This window comes from Chlamydotis macqueenii, chromosome 2, assembly GCF_036417535.1.
Source record: "Chlamydotis macqueenii isolate bChlMac1 chromosome 2, bChlMac1.mat, whole genome shotgun sequence".
NCBI classification, from domain to species: Eukaryota; Metazoa; Chordata; class Aves; order Otidiformes; family Otididae; genus Chlamydotis; species Chlamydotis macqueenii.
In genome coordinates, this window is record NC_141557.1 from 3918405 (window position 1) to 3930942 (window position 12538).

At 39.5% G+C, this 12538-nt stretch overlaps 1 protein-coding gene across 1 annotated transcript in view; it reads right to left on the reverse strand.

Annotated features, from left to right (window-relative positions):
• The window catches only part of MINDY4 (MINDY lysine 48 deubiquitinase 4), a 76132-nt gene extending 64205 nt beyond the window's left edge, over positions 1–11927 (reverse strand). The window contains exons 1-5 of the mRNA XM_086741731.1: positions 11731–11927; positions 9603–9722; positions 8183–8391; positions 4734–4992; positions 3292–3710 (exon numbers count right to left, since the gene is read on the reverse strand). Of these exons, the coding sequence (XP_086597857.1) occupies positions 3292–3710; positions 4734–4992; positions 8183–8391; positions 9603–9722; positions 11731–11793 (1070 nt within the window). The 5' untranslated portion in view covers positions 11794–11927. The remainder of the gene's footprint in view (positions 1–3291; positions 3711–4733; positions 4993–8182; positions 8392–9602; positions 9723–11730) is intronic.
• Positions 11928–12538: the final 611 nt, after the last annotated feature.

Consider the following 12538-nt stretch of genomic DNA (forward strand, 5'->3'; position numbering starts at 1 on the left):
ATCTGAGTAGATATGCAAACTGTGCAGCATATTGTACTTTCTTTATGGAGTAACTCCTAGGGACATGTAACAAAATACAATCACGACATTGAGAGCTATCATTGACCCAATAAAAGAAAAATTTCTGTTCCCCCTGTAACACAAGAAAGAAAATAATCCTTTTGTTCTAATTCTTCACAATCATTATTCTCCCTTTTCTGGGGAAGAATTCAGACATCATATTGCCAGGTACTATATAGATAAATGAAGATGCAGCTGAAAAAAATTGTTCTTCACCTCTATCTTTCTGTGATTAAAGGAATGTGGTGCACTCGCTATGTAATGACAAGTGGACCAACATTAGGTCCAGAGTATAACAAGAAAATAACAAGCAGTTTTCTATTAAAAGTCAGCATTTTCTTACAGTTACGAGCAATTAGGTAATAATTGCAGTTAAGCACTGGCCTTTTAAACCATCACTAGAGTTACCTGAATTTGAAAGCAGATGCCCTCAGCATTAGCAGTTCAACAAACAAGCAAAGACTACACCTGCATCATTAGTCTCCAACTGATTGATTCACTAACTTGATTCCATTTTCCTAAAAAGAAGCAAGGAATTGCAGCAGTAGCAACACAAATAAACGAATTTGCATTTTTTTTCCTATCTCTGGGGGGTGTGTTGGTCTGCCATTTCAGAAAACTTAGTGTTCATTCTTGAATTACACAACCATTTTTGTAGGTAAGCATTTAATTTGGGTCGTCACAGAAATCCTAATGCTTCCTCACTGTCAAGATTTCAAAATTGTATCTATTTGAACAAGGGCAGACCTCCAGTTCTTAGTAAGGACAAACTTTTATGTAAAATACGGTACTCAGAGGTCTAAATTCACGTTGATACTATAAGATTGAAATATCACGTCACAAATCTGGCTTCTCGACACAGTTACCCCTGCACACACACTTCATGCAGTAGCTAAGAATTAAGATAGTCGATGAAAAAAAAAAAAGCACAACCTTTCTTTCATTAAAACGTGTGAGTCAAAATACTGTGGATCTGTATTTCCTCAGGATATTTTTATAGCTAGGTGTTTCTGCCCACTCAGTTTGTAAGCATTTATTCGATAACACTCAGCTTGTCTTTTGAAGCATGGCAGTGGTTTTGCTTCATTTTTTTCTCATATGTAAACAATGGATGTCTGCAGCCTGCATGCAACAATAGCACTTTGTGTGTGTGAGGAAAGAGATTGAAAAAGTACAGCAAATGGAAGGAAAAATAAGATTTGTATGTCTTCAGTTTTCCATGGTAAACAAAAACAGAATTGTAGATGCCTGTGAATGAACTAGCTGTGGTTAATCCGCTATAGATTTCCAGCTACTCATCTAAAAACTTCAATTAGCAGTTATGTCAGAGGCGTCAGGTAGCAGTAACAGAGAATGGAAGAGGATCCAGATAAATATCCACACCTACATTGCAATTTTTCATGCCTCAAAATGCTCGAGCACTCTGGCCAAATCCTGAAAGGCTCTCCAACACCACAGGCTTTGGCCAAAGGGATATGAAAGTCTTGCAAGAGCCAGGCCTTATATTGTAACAGTCGACGTTTATTTGGAGTCTCACTTCCATTCTCTGTTACTTTCACGTAACTTCAGGAGTATCTGCAGTCCTGCTGACTTCAGTGAGTGTTTTCAGGACCTCAGAGCTCAGCAAGAATTCAAATGCTCTACTGGCTTTAACTCAAATTATCTGGCAGGAATGGCTCAGTTTTGCTTTGGAAATAGATTACATGGACTCTGCTTAGGAAATAGCTCCCTCTTCTGTTCTTGCTGAAACCAAACCAGTCCTCTGAAGAAAGAAAAGTATTTCAAACCACTTAGTACAGCAGCGGAGCACAGTACCGCAGCACATTGCAAAAAATGGTGCACTGGGGCAGTCCCCTTTCAGACCAGCTTCTCTTCTGCTCACTCCACAACTACTGCATAAGGTTAGGAAGTGTCAACACATCCAACTACAGCTAAGCAGAGTTAGTACAAGAGATTTCTTGGTGAGACACAGTCATCCCAAAGAATTTTATCCATTCCAATACGCTTTTGACACTCATAAATAATGTACAACATATTCACCATTTATCCAATGTCAGGAATACATTTACTCACTGTATTTCAAGATTTATAAGAAATTAAATAGGAAAACAAAATAGTAATAATAATTGTTAAACATCCGTGGTTGCAGTTTTACCATATTAATGAGGTTTTTCAGCACTTTAAAAAAAAAAAGGCAACAAACCTGCCTGCTGTTAAATTTAGTAAAACAGAAGTATGATGTTATGGCCCACAGAAGGGGATAATGGCATGTGCCTTTGTTTATGGAGCAGCAGGTGGTAAAAAATAAAAAATATTTCTACCAATTATAACTCATGCTCACCTCTAGAACTAGGAGAGCATCACAAGACCAATACTCAGAGTGCCTGCACTCTAGGTGTAACTTTACCACCAACATGCTGTGTGATCTGTAGCATGCAAGTTTGTCTCTACCTGCTTCAGTTTTCCCATTTGTAATACAGGCAAAATGATACTCACCCCCTGCTTAAATTCGTTTGAGAGCTGCTGCTGAGAAGTGCTACGTAATGAGGCAGTAGTTTTTATTATGCAGATTTCATGTATGCATGGACAGGGTACAGTTGCCCTGCACTGCTCAAACCCAGAGCATCTTCAGCACTTCAGAATTCCAGACTGCTTAAACTCTGATGATGACACAACTTGAAGCATTTCAAAACCCAACCCAAGTAATAGCCCCTCTACGAAGCCAGCTTTGAGATGTGGCAGTCCAGGTCTTACTGCTTTAGCAATCCCCAAATGAAAAAAAAAACCCCTGCCTCCCACATTCCTCAAATTCTTCAGAGAAAACAAACAAAAAAAAATTTAAAAAGATCAATTAAGACCATAAGACAGAGAAAAGCCTACGTTTTCTGGAGGTACTACTGAAATATTTAGAGGTAACCAACCCTATTTCCTAAGAAGTGAACAATGTCTCTGCATGGTCATCTCCACTACTTAGATGCCTAAGTGGTCTAAGTCTGAACTAGTAACCAGCACCCTTTTGAAGCAGTAAGGAGAAACCAGCACCTCTAGGAGTCTTGAGTGGTCTGGGATATCAAAAATTAGTAAGCTAAATCTTAAAATTCCTCTGCATTTCAGTATCTTCATCTCTTCCTGCTGCTTCCCCTCAATGAAATCAGAAGATATATCTCAGTCACTCCTAGTCCATCAGATTTCCTTCACATTTTAGTGTAATATTCTTACAAATATTCTTACCTGTGGCTTGACAACCAGCTCTCATTTTTCTTAACGGATCTTTCTCTCTTCTCTCTTCCAGCCCCAGAATGTCTGTGAGGGGCACTCACTTTAAGGCTTTTTTCAGTGCTGTCTGTACCAAGGCTTGGAACTGATTTTCTGTCTTCTGTCTTGGTCCTCTCTCTTTCAGACAGCAGTTTGGCAAAAGAGTCATCTGTATCTTTGGGGATGTTTCTTTGTTTTTCAGAGGCAGAACTCATGTGTGAGCTTGACATAGTCTTTGATGCAAACTCCATATTTACTTGTGTTGAAGATCCTTTACTTTCTTGAAAACCAGTACTTGGGACACTCAGGTCATTTTCTTCATGGTCTTCACCCTTGAACTGTGCTGGGCTGCTTATGCTAGTGGACCGTTTTGAAAGCTTCCTTTTTTGCAGATCCTAGAAAAAAAAAGTGCCAGTAAAACCATAGGTTAAAATTTGAGCATCTTTAAATAAACATGAAAAACCAAAGAAAGGTCTACCACTAATTTCTGGGCTAAACAACTGCTTTATTATTAGGAATCAAGTTACACAGTAAATCAGATTCACAGACATATACTTGAAAAGTATTAAAGATGCTGTATACCTTAAAAAAATGCTTCCTTTTACCCTTGAATATCAACAAAATCCTAAAAGATTAATTTTGGGGTTCTATCTAACTCAGAGGAAATAAAGAAATACAAAATGTTTTATTGAAAAAATCCTGCCCACTACATGTATCTGGTCTTTACTGAGAAAAATCCAACTAATTCATTTAGCTCCCACATCCTCTTTGGTATTATCTAAATGACAAGTTTAAAATATTTCAATTTCTAATTACTAAAAACCTAATTTTACACAGGGAAAGTTCCTGTCTATATAAAACAAGCATAAAGGAAAAAAAAAAGATGCAAGAATTTTAGAACTGAGTTTTGAAAACACTTACTGACAGAATATAGTCTGATTGGGCTGATTTAGAAATATATTTCTAGCTGAAACTAATTTTCAATTCCAGACTCCTACTGATTAAGTGCGGGGTTTTGGATAAACTTGTGTAAATCAGATACCCACAGCTAAGAAAACTTTGAAAGCTGTACATTCTGCTAAGGTAAAAAAAAAAAAAAAAATTTCCTAGGAAAATGGAATATCCTATCTGTCAAGAGACAAAAGATATCAAAAATAGAAACCATTTGTAAATAAATTCTGTAACCTGAGATCACAGACATGTAGGGGCTAGTTGCATATAGTGGTTGTATCTGAAACAGTTTGAATTTCTGAATTAACCAGAACCACTTGCCTAACTTACCACATATTTTCAGATTGCAGATTTAATGGATTAGCATGCAGAAGTCATTTTAATATTATTTGTAAAGGCCTTTATTGCAGAAGGTTACATATAAAATCAATGGCCAAGCCAAATATTTCCTAAGTGCTGGAAATCACCTCTGGTGAACTTGCTACTGGTCCAGTCATCATTCCTCTGACAATGAGACCGGACCTGGACCTTGGCTTCTCCTTCACTGTGGATTTCAGCTCCTCAGAAACTGTTGCTGCTTTTAAATCTTCTCGACTATCTTTTAACTTCTTATCCCCATCTGAGGGTATGTGGCTGTTGTGTACTGTCCCTGTGTGGCATTTTTCACTTTTGTGCTGATGTTTTCTGGATGGAAGGATTTTATCTACTGGATTCTCAGCATTGCATCTACAAAGAAAAAGGCAAAACTTGAAACAGCAAAATAATGCACAATGAAGTAAAGGAAAATATCTGCTTGGCTAATTAAAGCACTGCTGTCAAATTCAGTTACTTATTATCTAGCAATGGTACTCAAACACAATCACTTTTCATTTAATCATCTGTGTGTAGGTCTTCAGGACATTATTTCATTACTATGTATCACAACTGGTTATAATATGTGTAACACTTTAATCTTATGCTTATTTATTTTGACACGTACTATGTCACAACAGAAAGCAAACTATACATATCATACCAGACAGGTCCCAAGCTACCACCAGCAGTTCCCATTCCTTCTCTATCTCCTTAGTTGGCAACTAGAAAACTTGTTAACACTTTTGCTAACATTCTCTGTCATCATACAGCTTAGACTGACTTTACTGCACCCTTTCACTCTTTGTTCAAATGCAGAACACTTATTTTCATTCAAAAAGAAAGGTACTTTGTATTTGGGCTTTTCCTTGATAGCAGGTTGCTATATAGCTATCACTTGACCTCTTCCGTATTTTCAGCCTGGTCCTCCACGTAGCAACACAAGGTGTCAGTCACTGTTGGCATCTGTTTTCCTACACATATATAATGCTATAAACAAGCTTTTCTAAAATGCAGGTGAGATTCATCTGGATCTGTGCCTCCGTTTGTAGAACACTACATGCATTTCTTTCTTAGAAATATCTTTTAACAGATCACGTACTTACTAAAAAAGTCACGATTTGAGCCTGTGAGAAACCATGATGAGTCCGATTTTCTTCATCAGGATCTGTTTCACTCTCTGGATAATATTAGATGACTGTTAAATGGAAGTTCACTTCACTGAGACTTCTTTTGTGTCAGCTGATAAATTTATATTCTGTGTAACTTGAAAATGCTAGCCTTCTTTACTGCCTTTGAACTTACTTTTCACTCTAGGATGTTTTTCTCCATCCTATTTCATATTAAAGCAATTCCATGAATCGAAGCATCTTGTACCCCAAAAACATTCCTTTTATTTAACCAGCTAAAACTTGGTTTTTGAAGTAGTAGGTCTCATGTCGTGAAGACACGCTGCATTTGTAAACTGAACGAAGCATGACCAGTCTCTCGGAGCACCAGGAAATCTGTTACTCCTGACCTGGGACCAGATAACCCCTCACTGCCAAAGGGCACAGTGTGTCAGCTTAGAGACTGTTTTAACAGTCACATACATTCAAAAAAACTTCAAGAGGTGAGTTAAAAGGAAAGAAGACTCTTTAATAAGGAACCAGTGAAGAGTACCTGTCTAATTATACTCTCCACTCCTGAAAGCATTGTTAAAAATTACCCAGGTAGTTGAAATTAGATCTAATTTCAGGCATTGGCTGGTTAATCTGGTAATGCTTGATTTTTCCTTGACTGGAGAGGATGGAAATGGCTAGCAGGACCACAGAGCTGCACTTTGCCATGGTGTTTCTCTCATTTTGTGGGCTGAAATTGCTAAGCCAACTCATCAACCTGCTCATGATAGTCCTTGTTACAGCAACTTTGCATGGCTGGGACAAGGGAAAAATGAAGCCAGTCATCCAGGAGGGCCTGCTTGTGTCTGAGGGCCAGATTCTCACCTGGTTTTGAAAGAAAAATCAGATACAAATACTGATTTGGATCAGGACAGGACCTGAAAGCCACATTACTGTCACAGCCCGTCAGCCCATTTTTCCTTCCTGGCACTTCCAGCCAAATTCAGCCTCCCTTACCTCAGGAAGGCATAACCGGTGAGTCTGGTGCATATGAAAGCATGAAAATCCCTACAAAATCACACAGGATTTTGATGGAAACCTGCAAGTCAATACAGGATTTTGCCCTTTGGTAATGGCAGTGGGGTGGGGGAGGGTCAACTCAACGACTACACTGCGCATGTCTTTCCCGACAGTGGAGGATTAAACCCATCGAGTGCAAAGCAGAGCGGCCCCGTAGCGCACCACTTCCTGAGCAGCGACGGCCGCTCTGGGCCAGCAGCCGAGCACTCGCTTTACCCTCATCCCCCGCCTTGAGGGAGGGAAGCGCGCTGCTGCCAACACGCATGCGCAGAGCGGGCTATAAGTAGCTAGAGGAGGTGGGGGGGTGGGGGTCGCCATTTTGTTGGAGGGGTCAGCAGGGGAGACCTAATTAACCTGGCTGGGTGCTGTTCAGTGTCGGGGTGGAGCGGGAGGGGTGTTAGTGGACTCTTCTGTAGGAGAAAGGTTTTTACTGTAGTAAGAAAAGTCTGCAGGCACAGGAGAGGCTCGCAGGGAGAATGGAACAACTTGCAGTATCTTAGGCCAGCAGGGAAAATGAGGCAGGAGCGAGCTCTGAGGCTCGTGAGGTGGGACGGTGTCAAACAGAGGGACAGAAGATCACTGACACCGTGTTTAAAAACTCCTGTATCTGCAAAAGAGAAGCAGCAAATTCTTCTATGCTGCCTGCTTTTCAAGTGCTGCTTCTTAGCTGGTAGCAGCAGCTTTCAAAATCTTGGCTTTCTTCCCCTATAAGGAAGGCCTTGCAGGGATTTTGCGAGCACTGATGCTCAGACTTAACTACTTTGAGCATGCTGTGTTTAGGAGATAAGGAATAAAATTAGATTAATTCTCTGAGAGTCAAGGCTAGGAAAGTGAATTACTCTTTTGTCCCATTTTAAAAGCTTTTTGATTGAAGCACAGTTAGGGCTATTACTCTTACCTTGAAGCACTAATAAATGCAATTGAAAGGCTTGGTTACATGCTGTTTTCAGGTATTCTGCAAGATAGAAATAACCTCTACTGTTTGTAACAATACTGAATTTAAGATAGTTGGCCTTACTTTTGACTATGTAAGGCATGGATATACCTGTAGTTTGAGTGCAGGTGGTTAGTTGCTCATCGGAATATGCTTCAAGTTGAGTATTTCCAATTTACAAGGCATAAAAGCTCAGATTTCTGTGTGCTTCAGTGACAGAAAGATGTAATTGAGATTATCAATCTTCGTAATTGGTAGGGAACATAAAAGCATTTTTGAAAGGTGGCTTACATAGGAGGTTTTAATAATCTGAAAATCTAAGCTTTGTGTTACTAGGATATCTAATAAAAAGTAGTGTAGTTGAAGGTATAAATGATAAAACTTATAACACTATTTCTCTTTTTAATTAAAAAACATGACTAGACAGGGCAAAGAAAAATAAAGATTGTACCTGTAGGCTTGAGTTTCGCTTTCATTGAGCATAAAGGCACTGCCACGCACATGATCTTCATCCGAAAAGCTGGGCGGATGAGATGTTGAGCTCTTACTCTGAGGAGCTGACAGAGCAGAACCTGTCGTTATGCTTCTGGAAGTCCCACGGTGCTCAAGGAAGTAATTAGTAATAATTTCAAGAAGTGTTTTCAGTGGATTTTCCTTTGCCTACCCAAAAAGAAAAGTTCTTGGTCACCGTTGAAACTCTTGTTATTCTTGCTGCATTGTGCAGCCTAAGATGGGATATTCTTTTTACGCTGTACAGTAGCTGAACATATTAAACTGAACATATTAGCTACTTTGTAGAGTTAGCTGCCTGTGGATGTATCCCAGACATGACTGTACAAACAATCCAGGAAACTGGAAGATGTCAGCTAGCAAATGTCAAGAGCTCAGAGATGTTGCTGTGTTAAATGAAGTAAGCGTGATACAGAAGAAACAACTTCTTGCAGTCATTCCTTATTCTCATTTTAGCTAACCATTGCAAAGTATGGTAACTGTGCTAAAATACATCTTTTTTAATATTACCTGGTAACTTCAGAAGAATGTAGGATGACCTGCAAGTGTTCTTTGTACCAGATTTCAGTGTTTGTTGTTAGTTTTATCAGAACTTGGTGAGAAGCATGGAATCTGGAAATCTATTCATAACTCTTAAGTATAGGGCAACACCCCAGCCCACTTTTTATACTGTTTTTCAACAGTACTCTGGAAAATATGTCCTGTGTACATGAGCACTTAATTAAAAAAAAAAAAAAACAAAACAAACGAGAAACACCACAGAAGTTTAGGGCTTAAGTAAAAAATCCTGCAACGTCTGCTATAGTGATGCAACTGCACTGGGAGATTTTTTTGCAGCGACTTATTACAGGATAGTGTCATGCTGCTTACTGGAAGCGTCATGGTGCCTTAACTCACGACTGAACTGGAAACAGAAATTATCCATTGATATCCCTATTATCAAATATTGCTGTCTGTACTACATTTGAAAGAATGATGAATGCTACAAGTGGAATTTTATTTGCCAGGTGAAAAATTGGAAATAGAAATGGACAGGCAGGGGTACTTCCAAACTGAATAATCTAGCCATAATGATGGAAAAGGTGTTGAAGTGAATAACTGCTCCTGTTCTGTTGGAGATTGCAGTTTGTAACAACGGTACACGCACTGCCAAATTTTCAGCTTCATCCTATGAGCTGCAGTCTCACCTAAATGTTAAGCTCTCCATTCCTCAGATAACTGTCAGTGTGTCCATAGCAATGCAGTACCAGACACAAGCTTGAGGTCTCTGCAGTTTGGACATGCACTGCAGTCTTGATCTGGTTGGCCTAGTTTCATAGTATCTGATACCAGATTTTAAGGAGTGCGATCTGCTTCCTTACCTTGTTTTGTTTGTACAATGAGTGCAGATGAAGGACATTTCGAAGTTCATTTCTGTTATTGATGCTAAGTGCAGAACGTGGAAGCTCCTGGTCCATGGTAGTGATGGTTTTCTTCAAACCCTGGAAAGAAAAAGTATCAGATTTTAGAGCAGTTGAGACAGTATAACTTAGCAAATCTTTCATTCTTTACTTTATTTGATGTAATATGAAATTTATGGATACATTAAAATGACAATAATTAATGACAAGCTAATTCTAGAACCTGTACTTCAGTGGTACAATCTTGCATTACCACAACCCATGCTTGTGAAAATAATTAAGGTGGCAATGCTGTCTATGAGGTGGAAATTACTGAACTTGAGAAAAAGAAGAGCTCCATGTAGGTGACTTCAGCTGCTCAACAGCCTCACAAGACCAACTGGTCTGTATGAAGGTTCCTACTAATACCTGGGCTTCTGGTTAAAAAAAATTCCAGAAATACTGTGTTTGCTTTTTCCATCAAGATATGATACAGCTTCTCACAAAGGTGATTCTGACTTGGGTAGTTCCAAAGTCTGAACATCAGATGTGCTCTGGGTCTCAGGGGTTTCAGAATGGGTTTCAGAACCTTTATCATGACCTGAAGTTATTTCCATCAGTCTCAGGTTGGAAATCAGTCAGATCTCCATGGCATCAGTTGGTTTGGGGTCTTCAGACTTCCTCAGCTACTTTGAATCTGTGGTCAGCATATATGGGCACTTCAGAGACAAAATGTACAGGCATGTCGCTTTCTGATTTATTCTGAAATGTCAGAGAGAAAGCCCAAACTAATTTAAGTGGTACAACACTAGACCACCATTTTGAGAGAGACAGGCCTGCTTCCTTCTATGATGTGTTACTGTTAAAAGAAAGGATTTCTTTTTCTGCAGATGAATTGTCTGGCTCAGATTTAGCAAACTATGGACAAGTTGTGGTAAAAGATTGTTGTTACAGTTGGCTCTGGTGTGTATTAAAGTTTTGGGGGAAGCAGGGGAACACTTGTGCAGAAGCACGAAGGATTATCAGTGCCCTTTGTTTTGACTCCAGAGCATATAGTATGAAATAGGTGCAGCATTTCAAGTATAAGTTACTATTTATGGTCTGTTTTACCAGCAGGACATTCCCTTTCTTTTTATGCTTTTATTCAATTATATGTGTAAAGATACCTAACTAAGAAATGCAAATGTTTTTCATTCGCAAAATCTCTGCAATCAGTTGAACTGACAGACTTGAGCCACTCATACTTCTGGCATTAAATGGCAAATAATGAATTCTGCATCTGAAATTCTGTTGGCAAATTGTTCACAAACACTGAAAATGTGCGTTTGGAGACTGGATGCAAACCAGATTAAGAAAATTGAGATTTGTGTAGCACTTAAGAAGACAGTGTCCGTTTAATTCCTGATGCAAGCTAACTCATTTATTGCACTGGGGGACTGGCTGGGCTGGACATCCGCAATATTTCCTTAGGATTGAACATAAAATACATGGTGGTAGGTGCTTTTAGCTGGAAATGTGAAGGTACCTTTTCTGCTGCTCAGTCCCACACTTCTCACACTTCCGTACAGTACAAAGTTTCCGTTACATCATTAAGTTTTGAAAAGTACAACGGCTTTTTTCCTCCCCTTCTCCCTGTCCGCTTCCACCCTGATAAGTCTGTTGTCTGCCAGGCTGTCACTGAAATCTGGGAAAAAAAGTATGTTACCGGTTTCTCTAGCACAAACGCCTTTTGCCTTTTTTTTAGAAAAGTCTTTGTCTTGTGAAGTTGTTTATGCCTCTTTTAAAAACAAGGACAATAGCAAGATAGATAATTACTAAGGAAAAAAAAACCCTGAAACTGCTTTTCTTGATTTAATCTTGGCTTTTGCAGGCGCATGTGAGTAAGAACCGGGCTTTCTCAACCAAGGAGGAAGCTTCCATATTCAGCAACAAAAAGCATTGTGGGAAATGTAGTGCAGGTACTTACCCGGCAGGCTTGTTACGGTTCCGCTCTAGCTCTTTTAAGGCTGGAAAAGTCCCCCCCTCCCAGCATTCCTCAATCTTTTAGCACTTAACATTTTTCATGTGTCATTCTCATTTGTACTAGCTGGAGAAAATCGAGACAAGTTACCTTTCTACTGAGAAATTCTCTCACCAGTGATGCAGCCACTTCTTCCACAAAGGAGTTGTCCATTTTTAGCCCAAAGTCTGCTTAGGGGGCGTATTCTTTACTTCATCTAACAAATCATTCAAATCTGGCATCGCAGCTCTTCGGTGCGGCTTTTAACCGCTGCGGTCCTGAAGCAGTGGCGGACTGGATGACAGCGGCAGGACTGTGTGCAGTCCAGTTACGGGAGAGATGTTGCTGTGGAGACCATGTCATCGGAAGCAGGGAGAACTCCTCCCCCTGGGAAGGAAGCCGATGATAGACTTAAAATTGAAAAAGCTCGTGGTGTAACGCTGCCGCAAGCGTCTTGGTAATTGCTTTAAATAATAAAATTTGAGAGCAGAATGTTCAAATCTGAGAAAGAGAACCATTTTTGGATTTTTTTTAAGTCACTGAAAGAAACATAGTTATTTGCAATCTATTACCCTTATGCTAGTACACTTTTAACTGTGTCTATTCCTTCAGTAAAATTGCACTCTTGTATAAAACAAACAAAAAAAATTTACTGTTAAATCTTTCCAGCTGCAGCTAAGTTAGCCAGTAATACAATGTACTAATGGGAGGGATTCTGGTGAGTCTCACTTTGGGCTTGGGGACCTGATTTAGGTTGGAGAGGACCTCCAGAGGTCATGTGGCAGGGTACCCTGCGCAAAGCAGGGTATTGTCCCACGATGGACATTCTGCAATCTGGGCAGCGTCTTCGAATATTTGACTACTCTTAGGTGGGTAAACTATTTTCCTTACCTAGTTAAAATTTCCCTTGCTACAGCTT